Source organism: Hippoglossus hippoglossus, chromosome 14 (genome assembly GCF_009819705.1).
Source record: "Hippoglossus hippoglossus isolate fHipHip1 chromosome 14, fHipHip1.pri, whole genome shotgun sequence".
Classification (NCBI taxonomy): Eukaryota; Metazoa; Chordata; class Actinopteri; order Pleuronectiformes; family Pleuronectidae; genus Hippoglossus; species Hippoglossus hippoglossus.
This window is the reverse complement of record NC_047164.1, coordinates 3,920,940-3,940,774: the sequence shown is the minus strand read 5'-3', so window position 1 is coordinate 3,940,774 and position 19,835 is coordinate 3,920,940. Positions and strand designations below refer to the sequence as shown.

Genomic DNA, 19,835 nt, shown 5'->3' with positions numbered 1-19,835 from the left:
AGAGTTTCTCGAAGGAGACATATACGATGCTTTTTTTTGTTCAGCTTTTCTTTCCTCTATTATGTTTTATAGGGTTTTTTTGTGAATGTAGAAGTTAAACAAAGTTAAAGCTGCAAGTGGTTTATCTTTACAGACAGGAGCTAAAACCAAGTGTTTCAGACAGAGGCTGAAAAGAGGAGCTGCAGCACCAGACACTATGAGGACATTGAATTATAAACCTCAATATGAGGATAATATGCCTCCTTTAAAATTAAGAAACAAGCAAAGGGAAACTTTAGAATTTGAATAAAGTTGTGTTAACCTGAAAAACCTGGTATAACCTAATATCACAGCTGTTATTTTCACTTCTCCCTCTGGTCTTTACATGAATTTTCACTTCTCCCTCTGGTCTTTACATGATTTGAGGACACAAACTGAGACGTAACAGGACAGACTCCCCACAGAGCTTTGTCGTATCGTCATGGCACCAGGTTGTTGGAGGCTCCTCGGTGTAGTTTCATGAGCTATTTGTTCCCTAATGGAACAAGTGGAACTAGAGCAGAGAAACCCTCGAGAGAAACACAGGTTTTAGTGAATGTGCTTAGAAAAGAGTCGCAAACAAAAGTTGTAGTGATGGAGTATTGACTCGTCCTCTCGGCCGCCTGCTAGAGACGAAATCAGAAAACCCAACAGACCTCATCACGGTGTTCCTGCTTCCTGCTGCATGTTCCCTCTCCTACACCGACGTCGACACTCAGCCTGGATTCAACTTTGTTTCCCGGAGCTGCAGCACTTTTTCACTTTTTAATAATAACAATGAAATTAATGATATCATTACATTTAATGTGAAGGCGTTATTAGAGGGTTATTTAGCCCATGTATTGGCTGATAATCCACAGTGATGGTAGTATAAATTCAGTTTTAACCTCCTGACCGGTGTTTATTGTATATTGACGCTGCATCAATGCTCAGATGTTACAGTTTAAAAATGATGTTTTAAAACTAAATCAATTTCCGTCCACATGAGCATTTTAGCTCTCTATTGCACATAATTCCCATCCATACTAACACACCTGGAAATGCTTTTATTATGACAATTCATGACTATTTATGTGCACACCGGTGTAAACAGGAAGCAGAATAAATACGTGTTGAGCCGTGTCTGATAAGAACCAATCAGATGAATGCATGTGTGTGCATCATAATTTCCAAAAGTCTCAATGTCTGCAAACACAGCCCCTGAGTTTTTCTAAAACAGGTTCAGCAATTTCCAACTTTCTCCATTTTAGACACTCAGAAACTTGTACAGACGCCCGACCTCAACATAATACTGATGCATTTTAATACTAAAATGTTGTAATATGGACGTGGCCTGAATACCGCAGCTCTTTTTTGTTTTGCATATGAAAAGTTTGGATGCCAGAATTTAAAAATCCAAACCCTCCGTCACTCTCGGTTCCAGGTTTTGATGTAAACCCAACACAAGGTTTCGTCAGCGGACATAATAGCGTGTAAATAAATGTTTGTGTCGGTGGAGCAGCGACACACCCCCCTGACATTTTTCCCTCGATTACTAACACCGTCTCTTGAGAACGCCAAATGTCAGTTTTTAACCAATGTGTCTGGAATTATATGAAACAGCTGCTGCACAGAAATACGATCAGTTTATTACAGACTGCTGCCATGTGCTGTTAGAAGCCTACACTGTATTTTATTATTTGGCAGCCGCCTGAATTGTTAAGCGTGGCTATACCGCAGCGTGTTGGCCTGAGGAGAGGCAACAAAATGTCACTGATGCCTCTTCTCGGTGCGGTTTGGGATATTTTCTCCGAGCCGTGCCCTGCAATCAGAGCTGTGATTCATGCATGTCTACACGCTGGACGAGCTGGAGGTTCAGTGTAGTTCACAGAAAAACACATCTATCGCCTGTGACTCTGCGTCTGACCAGTTCACTGTTGATGCATTTTTTAAAAACTGATTCACACGTCTGTATCGTGTCATACACACCGTAATGAGGTTCGAATGCTTGGCAACAAGTTGTTTTTGTAGCGGTTGAACATAAAAAATGTACGTGTGTGTGTAGTTTGCCAGTTGAAGATGTTTAATTGGAGAGCAGAGATACCGGAGAGGAGCTCAGCAGCTGGTGGAGAGAGCAGCCTGCGAGGGAGAAGCAGCCATGGACCGTTGACTCGGGCCAAACCTCAGACTCCCTCCTCCTCATGATAAACACTGCACCGCTGCTGCTCTACGCCTGGATCCCACCTCATGGGCTGCCTCCCTCTAAAGTGAAATCCACAGTGGCTTGGAGTGTACTTGAAAACAACTTTTGTCCACAGTATTTTCAGATATTACTCAGGCTGCAGGAAGCAGTTTGTGCGCCTGCTGTAAGGTTTCACATCAGCGCTGCGGTGTGTAGTGCCTCCACCACCGCTGACGATCCAATCTGGTGCGAAGTCAGGGGACAGGAATGTGCCTCCTTCATCGCTAATGGTGCATTTTGGTGCACGCCATCGACTCGTGGAGTCAAAAGTTTTCGATTTCGTCACCCGGGGAAGTTTTTCCTCAAACAGCCAACTGTGTGCAGCACCACATTAAAGCACAAGTCTGTCTTCAATCCATCTACATTATAAGTATGTGTTGATTTACAACATATGGAATTTGTGCTGCACCAATCAGCCTGATGTTGGATCCGATTTCCTCCTGAAGATCGTGGAGGATCGTTTAAAGTCTGATTTGAACAGATTATCAGGTCAAATGATCCTGAATGTGACATCTGCATAATCTTAAAAGCTTAAAATCTTAAATCTTACAATCTAAATGAGAGCATTGCCAGTCTCGATCATCTGGTGTGTGTTCGTTCTCACAATGAAGAGATTAACAATCGGTAACATCTGTCGCTGTGTCTGTGGTCTTGTTCCACGTTTTAAATCAGTTAAGATTTCACAATCCTCCAGTTTGAAGTTTAAACTGAATACAGAAAACAATATCACTTTTTTTCCCTGTTCAATCCATCAGAATTTTAAAACTTAATTTGCGATTAATGTATTCAGTCACATTTTTGAATAAACAGACCGTCTGTTGGTTATTTTCGGCTCGTGACACGTTGTGTATTTGACAGGTAGATTTCACCGCTGCACATTTCGTCGAGCGCCTTCTCAGAAAGACCTTGTCATCAGTTGTTTGTCACTCGTCGTGGCCCCCGAGGGGAAAACCCGCCTCGCCCAGCGTGTGTCAGGAGATGATATCCCCTCTCGACTTCCTCCTGCTCCTCTGCAGCTGCCTGACTCGACATAATATCCACAAGAGCTGCTCCACATTTAAAATGGCTGAGTCAGGATGCAGAGTATAGCCCCGTAGTACAAGCTGTTATCCACCTGCACTCTGTCTTGTTTAAGAGTCGACTTCTGCACAGTTAGAACATTGTCCAATAAACAGTTATCTAGGAGGGTTCAGCTCGGGCCGCAGCTTTCTGCACGAACCCGACCGAGCCTGGGAGAAAATTAGCAGAGCCCGACCCAAACAACCTGACCCAGCCTGAGGTTTCCCCCAATTACAGGCATACAAAATATATATTCATATATGGCATAAAAAATGTAGTAGATAGCTCATCTCACGTGATCGAACCTGAAGATCATTTTAAAGTTGTGGTCCAGATCCAGCTTTACATCTGGACCCGACAGGCTCAGGTTGGGGACCCACACTTAAAATGCTACGTGAAAAATACCTCAGATGATTTGTAATAATATTATATAATAATACTGTAAAATAAATTTTAGTGTTCCAATACTTACAAAAGAAACATACTTTCAGATATCTGTTTTTATTTGTACATAGAATTTAATGTTATTGATATTAGAGACCACTGAGCAGTTGAATAATTTAGTAAAAAAAACTCTAATTCCCTGTTGTATTAGTTTATGGATTAAACTCTAAATTCATGGTTAATATTTGTAATCATATTTTATGACATTTATTGTTAATTTAGGGGAAAACTTTGAAATAATAAAGTACATTTATGTAACTTATTTCCGATGTAGGTCACTAGAGGTCATGTTGTTTTTAGAACAGAAACTGTGCATCTTGTCCTGATGCCAGGACAGAGTGGCAACTCCTATATCACATACTTTATATCATACACAGAATTAAAGGTATTAAAAAGATGGATTAGTCACAAATGACCTAAAAAATTACAAAACATTATGAATAATACCCAAGAAATTGAAAGTAATAGATTGTATTTGTCCTTTTAACACATCTCAGTCATTGTTCTGTTCATCAGGCACAAAGTTCACAGATTATTGAAAAGTTGAAATCACATTGGTGCTGAAAGGAGACACTTGTGACTGTGGACATGATGAAGGACAGAAGGACGCTGCTGTGTCTCCCTCCCTCCGCCGAGTCACGTGTCCTTCACTGCCCCACTCGACCCCGGTGACGGCTCTAAGCTCACTTTTCTTTATGTGGCAGCGGCTGCAGACGCATCATCCCTCCCTCCCTCTCTCCTCTTCCTCTCTCTCTCCTCTCCCTCCCTCCGTCCCTCTCTCCTCTTCCTCCCTCTCTCCTCTTCTTCCCTCTCTCCATCCTCCCTGTCTCCTCTCCCTCCCTCCCTCTCTCCATCCTCCCGCTCTGTCTTTCTTCCCTGAAAGATATTTCCAAAGGACTAAGCCTCCACCACAGCTGCCTCTCTGACGCATTAATCACTCGGTTGCCGCCCCTTTCGCTCCTGCACGCACGTACGCACACACTCACCGGCCGCTCGCACTCATGGATAACCTGGTTTGACTCAGATAAGTAGAGGCATGTAGCACCACTGTGTGATATGAACAGTGCACCCAACATGAGCAAGTGGAAATGCAGAAAACACACACACACAAAGCATCCACCCACCACTTATGTGACTCTTTATACAACGCCGACTCCCTCCCTCCCTCCCTCCCTCCCTCCCTCCCTCTCCATCCAGCCATGGCTCCCACATGACCCTCCATTTTCCTCATCATTAGCGACACCAACCAGCAGCCACGTTCCATCCATCCCTCCCTCCTACCCCGTCCTGCCTCCCTCGCCGCTCCTCTGTTTACTTCTTGATTTCTTTATTTGAATCCAGAACAATACCTCCCCTCGCTCTCCTCCGAGCCTGAAAGGCTCAGGAGGAAGGAGCGTTAGCGAGAGGAAGAGGAACAGAGGATTGCCTGTTTTGGATGGTAATTTGTAGGAAGTCGTATGTAAAATGATGCACCGGGTTTATGTAACTGCCCTGTAGGAGACGGGTAGAGGGTGTGATACAATCTGGGAGTGAAATCGAACTTCGCAAGTCATCAGTGGTTTCACTGATATGGGCTCCGGTTGGTTAGAAAACAATATATTTATAAAACTAGAAGATTCACATCTTGTAATAATACTGATTATACTTGTATTAGTATCAGAAACCATCTCTGTCCGTACTAACACGCCTGAATACATATCACATGACCATTTATTCACGAGGAACGAGGAACAGAAATTAAGAAATGTAAGTCAGTAGATTTCTTTTCTTGGCCTGGAGATTAAGTGGAGCCGCGAACCGAAAGTAAAGGTCAGCCACGCTTTGCATTCACCGCTGGCAGTCGGGTCGTGACCCCCATCAGGAGGTGATCAATCCCCCCTGGTGGCTGGCTGCAGTAATGATCATAAAGCACGCCTCCGTCATGTTAGTGGAACGTAGGCCGAGCTAAATCGTCAAAGAACATGTTAAATACAATTTTTCCAAAAATACTTTCTTTCATTTTAGGCAGTTTTTATCACACTGATGGTCGCTGTTCATTTTTTTGGTTTAAATTAGTGAAGTGGAGATGAATCTTGACCCTGAACTTCAACAAATGAAAATAAATGGTCCACCGCCTGTTCCAAACTTGGTAGTAATGTGGACGCCAGGCGTAACCATGGTGACAGTAAAGGATAAAAGATGCATTTTGAAACAAACGTGTATTAGAGTAGATGCAGCCTTAAACTTCGCTCTTGAAACACCTACAGCCACGTTAATAAATATTCATTTTTCTACTCTGGTGGTGATGAACCCACAGAGAATTATCACCCAACTCTTCCACCAGCTGCTCTTTTCTTTCAGCCACAAAACTTTGCTCTTATCAGCCTCATTTCCAGATGTAGCAGTTTGCTGTTGTCAGTGAAAAGGCTCCATTAAAGCCATTATGCCACCTGCCCAGTTCCAAACGACACACGAGGTGAGAGACGAGCTGGTGAAGGAAATCAGACACAAAAAAAAATGTATATATCATCTCCCAAAATGGAGAGGTGCCCATTTATTGATCTATTAGTCATTATATTGTATTTTTGCCAAATTCAGGAGAGATTAAAATGTGATTAAAATGTGGTGCAAGTGTTGTCAACTTAAACCTCATCCCAGAATGTGTCATTAGCCAATTTCAATGCCAATACCGCTGAAATGTTTGCATCACAAATCTCTTGATTTTCATTACAAACATGAAGTTTTATTTCAAATTAATCCTCTTTTTTTTCCGTCAAGCATCGCTGCTGAAAGGATCCCGACATTTTCCCGCAGTATCAAGAGACTCCTTTGGAAGCTCTCGGAGCCGCAGCCGAGCCCTGTGTATTTCCAACATGCTCTCTTAATGTTAAGTGGCCTTTGGCGAAGCAAAGAGCATGTAAATTAATCTGAAAATGCAGCCGAAGCCGCATCAGCTCGGATTTCATGGGAAATTGAACACAGTAAATATCAGTTCACTGGGGCTGCATAAGAAATCTGCTGTAGACATTAGCCGTGTTGACTGATGGTCATTCAGTTCATTTCATATTTAAATCAAGATATAAATTTGACCACTTGAGAATTTATCCTGGTCTGAATATTCATGAGACTCTTTTTGGTTTGTGGGACTCTTTGAATGTGTCTCTATTGATTCCTTCGGGCCAAATCATTCTTCAACTTCAACTTAATGTATCTCGAAAGCAACTGATCAGAAAACTGTGACGTTTTCTGTGAATACTTATGGATCCTAGTGGATGAAATTCAATATATTTGGTTGACTCCTTAGTTTTCTTTAGTGTCATTGTCAGGGTGATTGTTCTTACTTTAAAAACTTCATTGGCAGATTTTAGATTTATTTACTGTGATGGGACCTAAAGAATGAGAACAAACATTCCTGGATCTGCCCATTTATCTGGAGCTGTTTGAAATCTAAGGGTCTCTTCCTCGGGTCATCCCTCCACAAAGTTTTTGCGGAGATTGGTTTGGTAGTTTTAGTTTTGGTGGGACAAATAAACGTAACCTCCTCGGTGGAGGTATAACGTGTAATTACATTTCAAAGTGATTATCCTGCTAAATTATAATGACACAAATGTCACATTTATCTGCTAAAACTGTTGTTTGTGTCTCTTTTTCAATGTTATCCAATATTCTAGCCTCTAGGTGGCGCTAGTGAAGCACTTTGCGATGTAGTCTAGTGGTTGTATGTTTGCATGTTTGCGACAACACTCGAAAATCTGTTTCGTAGCAGCTGTTACATGTTCATCATTAATTACTTCATCATCGCCTGATTTAGCCAAAAAGTCTTATTTACATTGTAGTAATGGCTTCACTAAACCAACATATATTCTGACTCCAGGCTCTGCAGCCTCCATTAGCTAATGAGATTATTTCCATGAAGAAAATGTTTGTGTAACTTGCAGTATCTGCTTTTTAAAAGAGCTGCAAATACTAGGGGACAAAACAGGCTGAGACCCAAACACACAATAAAAACCTACAGCGGGGCGGCGGCACATGTGCTCCCTTTCATTCTGCGTGTATTATCATAAACACACCACAGTATGGCAACACATTTATTGATGTAACAATCCTCCGTTAATATTTATTATTGTTTATTTACGGGAACTGCTGAAATTTGCTCGGCACACGTTGAGCCCAGCAGTGAGATAAAGGCGTTTCATGCAGCACACAAGAAGCAGTGGTGGTGCAAAAACCCATTTACATGCTCACTGCAGGCATGCAACGCCCCACAAAGCTCTTCACACACCAGCCTTACATAATGTGTCACAAATCCTCTGTTCCAGCAAACACCAGTGGGAGAGGTGAAGAGTGTGAGTGTGTGGCAGGGGAGGGGTGACAGGAGTATAACCGTGAAATACACGTATTGTAATACAGTGATTCTCAAACAGTTTGTGGCAATCCCATCTTCACGAGCCCCGAAAAACTCACCGTTTGAACATGAGCAGGGAAGCAACTATAAATCATATTTATTTAACTAAAGCTACATCAATACTATTATGTTTTAGTTTTTAAATAAAAATCACCTCCTTGCAGACGAGCACCTTAGCTCCATACCCTGCTGACACGCCTGAAAAATGCATATCACACAATCATTCACATACACTGATTATGTGTGTGTAAATAACTCTTAACGAGAAATGAGCGAATGGGAAACAGCTTGTTTTCTTGCACCGAAGACGATGTGTTACTGACAATAGGTTGTTAGCAACGTTTTGCATTCCCCCCCCCCCCCCTGGTTGTCGAGTCAAGACTAATAAGAACCGATCAGGATGTAATTGATAGCATCATTGTTCCCAACAGCTCAGTTTCTTCTAATCCAGATTAAAACGCAAACTGCAGACGTTACCAAAGTTCTCAATTTCTCGAAAACTAGGTGAGGTTCATCTGAGACTCTAGATTCCCTGGAGCTATGAATGTGAGAATATCTTTGTGTTTTGGCCCCATGGTACGTTGGCGACCACTTCAGGGTGTAGCAAGGACGAAATGTAGTAATGTAAATGTAATATCTGGATATAGCTGCAGTTTCAACCCTCCACCTCACTGTGGCGCTATATCTCGCAGATGGGCCTGCCCCTAGTTTTAGAAGTACTGGTATAATGTTGTTGTTTTTTTCTACAAGAAAATTTGTAGTTTACAGCTTCGCCTGGACAGTACGATTTGTACTTTGTACTTTGTGTTCAGTTACTCTGTGTACGTTTCTCTTTTTTAAAGATATTAAGTCATTCACAGGATTTATGTGTCGCTGCCTTGGCGCTAACCCGTCCACATCTCTCGGTTCTGTGTATTTCTTTGACACTTTAAAGCGCCGCAATTTATTAGCCATTCAGTCAGATGCATTATGTTTCATTTGAGTGAATCTCAAAGGGGTTTCTCCTATCACAAGATTTAGCTTTGGTCTATTATGGATTACGCAGTTGAATAATGCAACGTCAGGCTGGAAAAGGCGGCTGTTGGCGCCGCGTGAGGCTTCTGGTGGTTGATATTTATGTCGCTCGTGTGGAAGAGGGAATCTCTGAAGGTGCTTGACATGTATTATTAGTTATAGTGGAGTCATTTGTTATTTTGCTCGCTGCGAGTCTCTATACCAATATATCAGGAGGTGAATTACAGGAGCAAGGTGCTGCCACAATGAGAAAAGACGTGCTCGTAATTGGACATAATAAATAATCACATTCACTGAAGCTAAAAATATATATATATATGTATCCATATTTATTAAAATATCATCTTCATTGTCACATTTATTCTCTTGCAATAGAAAAATACTCATGTTTTGATATCGTCTTGCTCTAACTGAGGAAATCTAAACGTATTTAGGTGGAAATGATGTAACGCTGCACTAAAGCCCTTAATCTTGCTCAGATTTAAAGTCAAGCCAGTGTATAAATATTCAACCGTGTCTGTTGATTTATTTACTTCTCACCACTGCAGCTGTTTTATTATCAGGTCTCATCGTGCATTGTTACCTGCCCCCCCCCCCACTAGGGCTCTATAAACAGGTTCCCTGTTCAGGAACGTCCATAAACGCACAAGAAGACGCACAAAACGCCAATAATAGAACAATAGAAATTTGCGAGCACCTCTGTGGTTACTCACCAGAGTGTGTAAATCTTTATCAGGTGGAAGCTGTAAAAGGTGCAGGATGGAAATCAGATCAAATTATATGTTGATTTCTTCAGCTCCTGCACATTCACAGGTGCAATAACCTGCTTTATCTTCCCTTTAGGTCAAATTCATTTTCAGGGCAACATATATAACATTCATTTGTCTTTGAAACCAAGTATCTTGACCATAGACTTCATCTCTACTTCCTCCCACTATCCACAAATGAAACAATATTGGTAGATATTAAAACAGTAACAAATGTTATAGTAAATTCATAATTCAATATTGTGAATAACAACTTTAGTGATTCGGAAGATGGAGCCGCAGTTTGGATTAATTGTGAATCTGTCTCAGCTGTTAATCGTGACATTTCACCCTGGTTTTAACGTCATCAACTAAACTAATCAGAAACATGAACATTTGAACATACATCAGCGTCATTAGAACTACTTAAAATAACACAAAAACATCTTAGAGAACGTTTTTCATGTTTCACCCAGGTCCCATCCACTAACTAGGAGGAGGTTGGGTTTATAATCAATACAGCAGAAGTCACCAGGGGGCGATCAAGATGTTTTCTCTGTCATGTTGTCCATCTCGTGTTCGATGACGCCTGTTACGTCAGTATATACATGTTGTATGTTAAATTTTTTTTTTTTTTATAGAGTCTGATCTCCAAAGGGGAGCAGTGCTATCAAACCCCATAAATTCCGTCTGTCATATCTTTGAACTTTTCTCAACAGTCACAGGCCGACACACGGATTAGCTGAGCTGCCTCCTTCAAATCCTCCCCGAGAGGGATTCCACTGTTTGAAGTGGTCCGGCCGTACAAGGATCTTGACCTTTTTCTCCGCAGCCTCGAGCCGTCAGTCGTCTGCACGGAGACGGCGTTTGCGCGGCCAGCGGCTCGGTTGAAGCCTCGTAAACATCAAACACATCTCGACAAGCAGAGTCGTAGGTTTTCTCTGCTTTGCCAAAGTCACAAGATGTTTAAACATTCGAGGATCATTCTGATTCTTTACGACATCGGTCATGAATTGTCTTCCATTGGATCTTTTGGTTATAATAAATAATTACCAAAGCATATCAGACTTTGTAAAAAGACGGCAGCTCAAAGCACTCAGTGAAGGTGAGAGAAAGATCTGGCACTGGCTTAAACCGGGACGTAGGATGTGCCTACTTTTTAATATTTAACAAATTATGACCATTATCTTTCTGTCAACGGTTGAGCACTTTGTTCGCCCACATCCACTCCAAACACCTACGAGTCCTCAGATGAACTTTTCAGCCAGGTTATCTTGACCACTTCATTTTAGAAAGTAAAAGTGAAAGTGAGTGCAGCTGGAAATAGTGTTAAAAGTTGAAAACTGTGCACACGACCGACCTCCGCCAGTCGAGTTCGAACCCAGAACCTAAAAACTTGTCCACTGTCCCAGATGAGAAACAAACAACCCAGACTTATACCTTAAGTTTCGCCCATGTTTATAAAGTCCGAACTTTAAAGGTCTTCTTCAGTTTGTCCTCATACATATCTACTGCATCATTACGTGCATCCCGTGCACATTACTATGGTAAATGTTACCGTGCCCAGCAGGTACCGCTGTAATAATGCTGTATTCACACACTTGTTCAGGAGGGTTACCCAGAAATCAGCTCCTCGCAGCAAACACAAAGGCGTGTAATCAGACAAGCTCACGCACATCTGTGAAAACATGCAATCAGACCAGGACTGACTGCAATCACACACACACGCACAGACACGCACACACACACACACACACACACACACACACACACACACACACAGACACACCATTTTATCACCAGGAGCCACATCAACAACAAAAAAAGGAGGAAAAATGATTGTAAGCTGTTCACTGAGCGTTCACTCAGATACACATGTTCTTCGAAATGTCAGAGGGAAATTAATATCTCTCAGCCGGCTCTGGTGATCGCACACACACACACACACACACACACACACACACACACACACACACTGCAGAGAGCGGCGCGGCACACAAGCCACAAACATAAAAATGAAGAGAATGCAGCGTATTGTACAGGATTACTGTACGTTGCATCATGTTTCGGATGAGGACGAGGTTTGAATAAATGCCTGTTTAATCGCAGATGCAATAATAAGAAGACAATGCTGGTGCTTTAAGAGCTAATGCCTCCACGGGGGGGGGGGGTGTGCACGTGGAAAACCATGGATGCCCACAGACCGATGTGTGGATTAATATTCAGCAACATATCATCCTTCAACCTTCTGTGTAAGTGGTTTGATATGTGCAGAGTGAAATCTACAAACAAAGCCTCGTCAACCAGCGTCTCCCAGATAATGTCCCGCTGCAGTTATACATCAGTGTTATAGAGGGGTTTTTATTCCCTGATTAAAATCTCCCTCACTGCCACGGTGGCCAGATTAATATGCATACATTTCATACTGAATCACACAGATACTACGTGCAGCTGTTCGCCCGGGCAAATGGAATATGGCATTTTTTTCTCTCTCTTCCATTCCAGTCTCAGAGAAGTCGGGCCTGGGGCGAGCTTTGTGCCGCGCAGTGTGCTGTGTCATTGTCTGACAACTTTAATCTAGGATTGGCTGCTCCAACTTTTTGACATGGATGACAGAAGGCTGGAATCCAACTCCCTTCCGTCGCCACCGGGCAAATGTGTTACCGGCCGTTGTAAAAGATGGAAATATGAGCTACATGACTCCGGATAACACTTTGACAAATAAATAGCGAAGCACTTGTGTGTCGGAGCAGCTCGGCGGTGCAGCGGTTTGCTCTGTCACCTCACAGCAGAGGGGTTTTGGGTTCGGGGTCGGAGTCTGTGGGGAGGTTAGGTTAATTGGGCGACTGTAAATTGCCTGTAGGTGTGAATGTGAAATGGTTTGTCCCTCCACCTCTCATCCATTGTCACTTATCTGACCCTCAAAGGATGAACAGTACTGCTAATGGATGGATACTTGTGTTTGTCATTGACATGGCTTTTATAGGCCCACTGCATTACAGCCTAATGCACAGTAGCATTGTTGGACGAATACAGGAGATACTTGTGTAGAAAGAGAAAAAATCGAATATATGAGAATAAAGCAAAGAAAGAATTTTACACCGTCGTCAGCTCTTATCGCCACAAACCCTCTTGTGTGTATGACGCAGCTTTTTGTCATTAACCCCCCAACCCCGCTCGTGGTGAATCCAGTGGGGGATCCCCTGCTGTGTTCAACTTCACCTGGAGTGTCTCACTCGGACACATGCACCTTCTCCGGAGAAAATACGGAGGATCTGCGGAGTCCAGTGCATGTTGGAAAGCAGCTTATGATCGTGATCGATGTACACAACCCAATTGCTTGTGGTGTGTAGGTTGTATGTACAGAAACAAAAGATGATGACACACTAAGCTTGATAACCCTCCCATGTCCCATAAGGTTTGAAAGAAAGACGTCCCAGGACAGTGGGACGAGCATCACAGACTCAAATCTAACGCTATTAACAATTCAAGAACACACCATCAGTGTGTTGAACAGTTTTCAATAGTCTCTGCAAATAGCTGCAGCACTAACGTAGGTGATGATAATAAACACGGCAAACAGAACATAATTCATCCTATCCAGAGAATATCAGACCAATAAAACAGTGATTTATTCCTTCTCCCGACCGAACAGCGGAAGGTTTCCTGGTCTAGATTGATGCAGATTGATGCTCCGATTCCCAGTTTCCAGGCGGCGCAGGTCATATTTCTTGGGAGATTGGAAAGATGTGCACTTCAAGTCTTGGCTGAATACTAACTCAGCAGAGAGGCTGATGCAGTTTTCCCGTGGTGCCTCTTGACCGGATTGTCTCGGTGTCTTCTACGTTTCCCAGCTGTTTGCCTGTGGTCGGCTGCTGGTCTTCTTCTGTCCGGCGGATACATGCAGAGTGCTCGTGCCTTCTGTATTTGGGTGTTAATGTTATGTAAAGAGGTAAATTAAGTGATGGATTTAAACATTTAGAGGAAACGTATTAAGTGCAGCTCAGGCTAAATTATACAGTATATTACTCCCACGTTCTCTGGTGAACCATTATCATAATGTCTATTTCAGTTATGAGAGTTTGTGTGTCTCTCTCTGTGGCGGAGGAGTGTCGGCAGTAACTAAAAGCTCCAACATGAGACTCCGTGTGGAAGGAAGTGTATCAGTAGTCGTGTCCTCCGGCCCCCGCGCCGGTAAACTTGCTGCTCCGACATTTGTCACACTTCTGGATGTCGCGGTCTGTCTCTCTGAAGCGGCTTTCACAGGTACGAGCGGAGCACAAAGTGAAATCCACCTCATCTGCATTTGAAAAAACACCAACACGCCTCTGCCGCCTCAAAAGAATATTCATTTTGGTCACGATCCATATGTCTCCATCACGTCCGAACAGCTGCTGTTCACGGGTTCTACACAATGTCTTAACTTACACATGAAGAATTCTATTGATGCGGCAAAGAAAGTGTATTTTCTATCTAGAGCAACACATCGCAGAGAGAACGTTAAATATAAGTTTGAGAATTTGAAAGGTTATTTACAACAACCCTTGACCTTATTAGCAGGCTGTAGCTCCGTAAAGCTAACCCCACTAACTCTTTTATTTTGGGCTTTAGAAGTATAAATAATTACCACAAATATAACACAATCGATCAATCATCTTGCAAGTTTAATTACCCTCGAGCGTCAGTCTACGCTCAAGGGCGGATATCTCCCCTTCACTGTTTAGGTCCAACAATAAACGCAAACAATTCCTCAAGGGGGCCACGGAAAGTTCTGAGGAGCACTTCAACCAAACCTCTGAAAGTGCGCAGCCTTTACGAAGCAGACAGCTTTAGTGCCTCGTTAGGGGGGGGGGTTATTGATGCAGCATCCTATACAAAGCTGATCATAGAATTCAAGGGGGGTTTTCAATAAATCGGGGGGCCCCCTTTCAGCTCGGTGCCCAAAGGCCTGCTTTGGCCCCTTTTGTTTCAGCAGACTCCCCTGTTCCTAATGTTCCACTTCAGTCTAAACCTCCATTGTGTCCAGTGTTTAGCTCCTTGAACTAAGAAACGTGCAACTCCACATTAGCTCATCATGAAAATGTCACGCGGGTCATTATCAATCGACAGCAACAGTTTGTAGCTCTGTTAATAAAACTCTGCTAATAGTCTTTGGCCTTCCTTCCCCCCCCCCCCCCCCCCTCTCTGCCGTATGTCCCCTTTAACATATTCATGCCAACTAAAGAAATTTTTTTTTTTTTTAAATATATTTAAAAATGATTTAAGCAGCCTTCGCCCACCACGATGTCAGAAGTGCTTCTCTGCAACACCTCTGACAGTGTCCTCGGAGGCCACAGCACATGGTTGTTGTTGGCCATTAATTAGCCCCCCCGCCTCCCCATACCATCTTCCCGCATGTCAGAGTTGTTTATTTAGCACAACAGGAACAATTATGTAGCTGACAAGGCAGCAACCGTTTGAAGTCCTTCCTCCTACCTTCACTGGTTTACAACACGAGCAGGCAGACGCCCCGCGGAGCCCCGCCGCCGCCTTGTAACCTTCGGTGGATGCCTTGAAATGCACTTTGTAGTATGTTAGCGCATTATCATAACCAGATGTCCACCCCGCTGCCCACCTTTGCACATCTTTGAAAAATGAGGCTCGGTCTTGAATATTAAAGACAGCGAGGTTCATTTATTTGGGGCTGCGCTCGGGCCACCGAGGGGATGCTGATTTGAATCTCGTTCGTTAAGCTGTCTATCCTTATCTGTCAGCATCAGAGGATGCAATTTCTCTGCTCTCGCCTCATCCTCCTTGTCTCCTAAATGGCAGGGATATTTAGAGGTGCTTGACAACTGAGGCATGCAAATTAGCGGTTGATGTTTCCTGTGTTCTTTTGGTTTGTTTTCGCTGCTCGCCCCCGTGTCCACCCCTGAGTCGGTGCTTTTTAGCCTCTCTGAGAAGATGTATTTGTCAGGGTGGTTTTGCAAATGCTAATTCTAACGGTGATTATAACCACGTAATGCCTTTTCCTAGTTTCCTCTCAGCTGGGTACATAATGTCCAGCTCAGATTACACAGGATCTGATCTGATGTAAGAGTTGTATAAGGTCCTAGTCACACAGAATGTGTCTCTTCTTTCTTTGGCTAGTTTGTCAACATCTATTATATAGTTGCTGATGTACTTATTCTCCAGTCAGCAAGTTAACAGTATCCTTGGGCAAGGCACTGCCTGACTGCTTTTCCTGCAGTGTGTAAACGGTGTGTGATAGAAATAGTGCAGTGTATAGTGCTGTGTGAATTTGTGTGTGAATGGATTGTACTATAAAGTACTCTGAGTGCTTGATAAGCCACTAAAGCACTAAATAAAAACAGTGTAACCTCTCACACTTTTAGTTTTGTGTTACACTGTGTTGTTCCTCTGAACGTGACACAAGTAGCATTTGTTGCTTTCAAAAACTCCTGATTTTTATCTCTCTTTTCGTGTTTGTCCATGTTGCCTAGTGTGTGTGTTTGTCTGTGTGGGTTTGTGTATCTCACCATCAAATTCCTGCACTGGGGATGGAAAACACCATCAGCCTCGACTGGCAGGCTGCCTGGCGCTGCTTCTGTAGCGATCATTTAAAATAAGCCAAAGCCACTCGAGCCTCACCACCGGCCACAACAACGATGCAACCCCAAAGCAAAGTCTGTGATGTTATTACTGTAGTTTTTCAAATCAAAGTAGCACAAAGCTCGAAAGGATCCATTTTTCATTCTTCCGGCAGAGATATTGTTTGTGAAACAAGGAAGTACAGCAATCTAAGTGGTGGCTGATGAGCGATGATGGCTGCGACCAGTGTTTCTGAGCCCGCAGGCTTGTTGAACACTTTCCCAGGTCACTCGCTTCTGTTTATTCCGATGGAAACACATCAAGGGGGTTTTAATGCGCCGCCTGTTGTATGTCGCCACTCATCGAATATATCAAAATACAATAAAGGAGGATTACAGGGTAACTGATCTCTATATTATGGAAGAAACAAAAAAAGACAAATGAAAACATATGATGATGATATGATGCCTGATTCATTAACCTCTTCTTACCCCTGCTCAAAAAGGGCAAATTAAAAGTGTAAATCTCTGCAACTACATGTTCTTTATGAATAATATTGGTATCAATTTAAAGGCAGCAAATGTGAAATTGTTGCAGACAATGTAAGAATCATTACAAATGAAGATGGAGCACCACATGAAATAACAAATAACAAATGACGAAAACTGGATATCCCCCAAGTAATCGTGCAGCTGTAGCCCACAACCTCCAGCAACACACACACACACACACACACACACACACACACACACATGTGAACAGTACACGTGTCACATTTTAAGACAGTAAAGTGAAGCAGAGGAAAGTTAGACAGGTTTTAGTGGAGATATGTTTAGGCGCAATCTTAACAATGGCCATTCAAGGTATATCATTTACTTCATAAGAAGTGTCATCACTTGAATGAATGTGATCAGATGCTTTTTTTAAATCTCTTTTTCTCTTTTTTCTGTCCCTGAATTGAAATGCATCATCAGAGCTTTACTTTACTTTACTGGAAACTTTCTCTCTCTGCTCTCTCTCATTCGTCCCATGTGTTATATAATTACTTCAGTTAATTAACAGACCTGAAAGTCATCGTTCGTGTGTTGCCTGATTTAAAAAAAAAAAACCACCTCGCCATAAGTGTCTTGATTCGTCTCTCTCTTAATGTATATGAATCAAGCACCGGAGTTAATGTGTCCTTGTCTCTGTCTCGTCCTGCAGTGGTGAGTCAGAACCTGGTGACGGACAACGTGTCCGTGGTGGAGGGGGACATGGCGATGATCAGCTGTCGGGTGAAGGACAACGACGACTCCGTGATACAGCTGCTCAACCCCAACAGGCAGACCATCTACTTCAGGGACGTGAGGCGTGAGTGTGATACCACATCATCGCTTACTGTTGTGTGTGTGTGTGTGTGTGTACTGTCATCTGATAATTGAGTTGTGTTCCTGTTTTGTTAAGTAAATTTACTTTGTTTTGACTGGAGGGAAACGCAGACAACCACTGGCAGATATTTATTCACAGGCTTTTTACTCACAGCCATCACGAAAAGCACCCAATTTCCATCTCAGCGGCAACGTTCACCTTCTTTGCATTTCGACGGTGTAACTTGTCAAAGCGACACGTCAACGTGACCTCAAGCGGCTGACGGGCGAGCTGTTGTTGTGACGTAGTTTAGATCTGGAGTCGGTTTGTTTATTTCACCTGCTGATGTCTGAATACAGGGTCGAGGGTTGGTTCCACTTTACTGACATAAGGAAAGCAGATGAGAATAAGCAGTTTAGGGGGGTTTCAGTGTGTGACATGTGCCTGCAGGGAATCTGAAGTGAGGAACTAGGCACAGTTTCCATTTTGGAGTCATTTTCTTAATGCTCCTAAATAAAAAAACATGGTAAACAAAGAAAAAATCTTCAACTTAAAGTCAAATGAATAGTGTGATTTTTAACCTGGCTTCGTGTTACTATGGGCAACTTACTGACATAAATATATAATCTACTGATATTGTGACAACAGGAGTTTGAAACTCTGACAACTTTCAGAAAACATATTTCATTTTCTACGGAGTTAAAAATACTTAGAGAACAAGTTGATTTCACTTGACATTTTCAATTTGACAAAGTCAACATATTTTAAGACTGAAAGTTAAGTTCAAATCAATCGGTTTCCTAGTTCCTACATTTCCCTTCTACCTTGTTTGGTCGGGACTTTATTCAAAAAAGTTAGCGAACACGACAGTGGAATTGAAAACATAAATATTGTTGATTACCTCGCTGCAGTTGTTACAAACTACAGTCGCAGCTTTCTTATTTTATTAAAAACTAAACCTTGTATATAATAAGTTGTGAATTGTAAAGTATGAGTCTTGTGTGAGAGTCTAGAAAGACGAATCTGTAGCTGACACCGTCTGCTGAGGAGGAATCTTCCTCCACCATCATGTCCGATGTGATTGATATCTAATGTGTTTAATTACAGTCTGAAGCAGTTTGATGTGATCGGATGACACGGAAATCAATCTCGGTGATGCATTTATTTTTCTCCGTTTGCCCGGTTCATTTTGCAGGGCGGCTGTAAAATTAGACAGGCGTTTGATAAATTAAAGCAAATATCATAAAACGGGTATTTGAACCAAAGCGTGCGAGGGGAAGCGCCTGTAAATTTGTATAGCATTAATTAATATCCGCTCACATTACTCGCATTTCCAGGGAGCCGCATTGAGTTTGACCCACATGTCGGCAGCAAGATTAGCACAGAACGAGGTTAATATAACCTACCAAATATGTTTAGCTCTCACCGTGTCTGCTCAAATAAAATCACCTCATATCCCAAAAACATTTAGAGCGACATAATGCAGCTATTATAACTTAAAATAACAGCTTCGAAATCATTTTGATGGTCCATTGCCTCCTTTATTCCCACTCGGCGGCAGTTCTCGCTCTGTGTGGCTGTGGTGAGTGGGTACGATCTCCCGCAGATCTCAGAAGTGCCCGACTGAATTAAAGTCAGCGGCTTAAACTGTAGGAAACGGGTCCGGCAAGCTCAAGAGTAATGTAGAACTGGGGATCAGTTAAAAAGACTTAGAAGTCATTAAGAAGTAGAATGGCACCCAGGAGAGTGCACATCTCCGCCAGGGCCGAAAAATATGATTGAAATATAACAGGGGGGAAAAAAGGAATTGGTTTGAAAACCCAATTTTTTTATTTCTCATAAAACATAATCGAAAAATGCCCTTGGTAAAATAAATTCTTGAGTTGTCAAAAAACATAGAAAGCGAAGAATGAATTATTCCCCTGGAAAAAATGTTGAACTTTTGCGATGTCAATGAAAGTGAAACCAAATTCCTTGACCCACCCCCTGATCTTTGTGAATCCGTCCCGTAGTTTTTAAGCAAACACGCTCA

At 42.5% G+C, this 19,835-nt stretch overlaps 1 protein-coding gene across 5 annotated transcripts in view; it reads left to right on the top strand.

Moving 5' to 3' along the window:
- Window positions 1–19,835, top strand: part of cadm1a (cell adhesion molecule 1a) — a 326,519-nt gene that overhangs the window by 233,518 nt on the left and 73,166 nt on the right. For all 5 annotated transcript variants that reach the window (XM_034606250.1, XM_034606253.1, XM_034606252.1 and 2 more), the window contains one exon: window positions 17,660–17,806. In XM_034606250.1, the coding sequence (XP_034462141.1) occupies window positions 17,660–17,806 (147 nt within the window). The remainder of the gene's footprint in view (window positions 1–17,659; window positions 17,807–19,835) is intronic.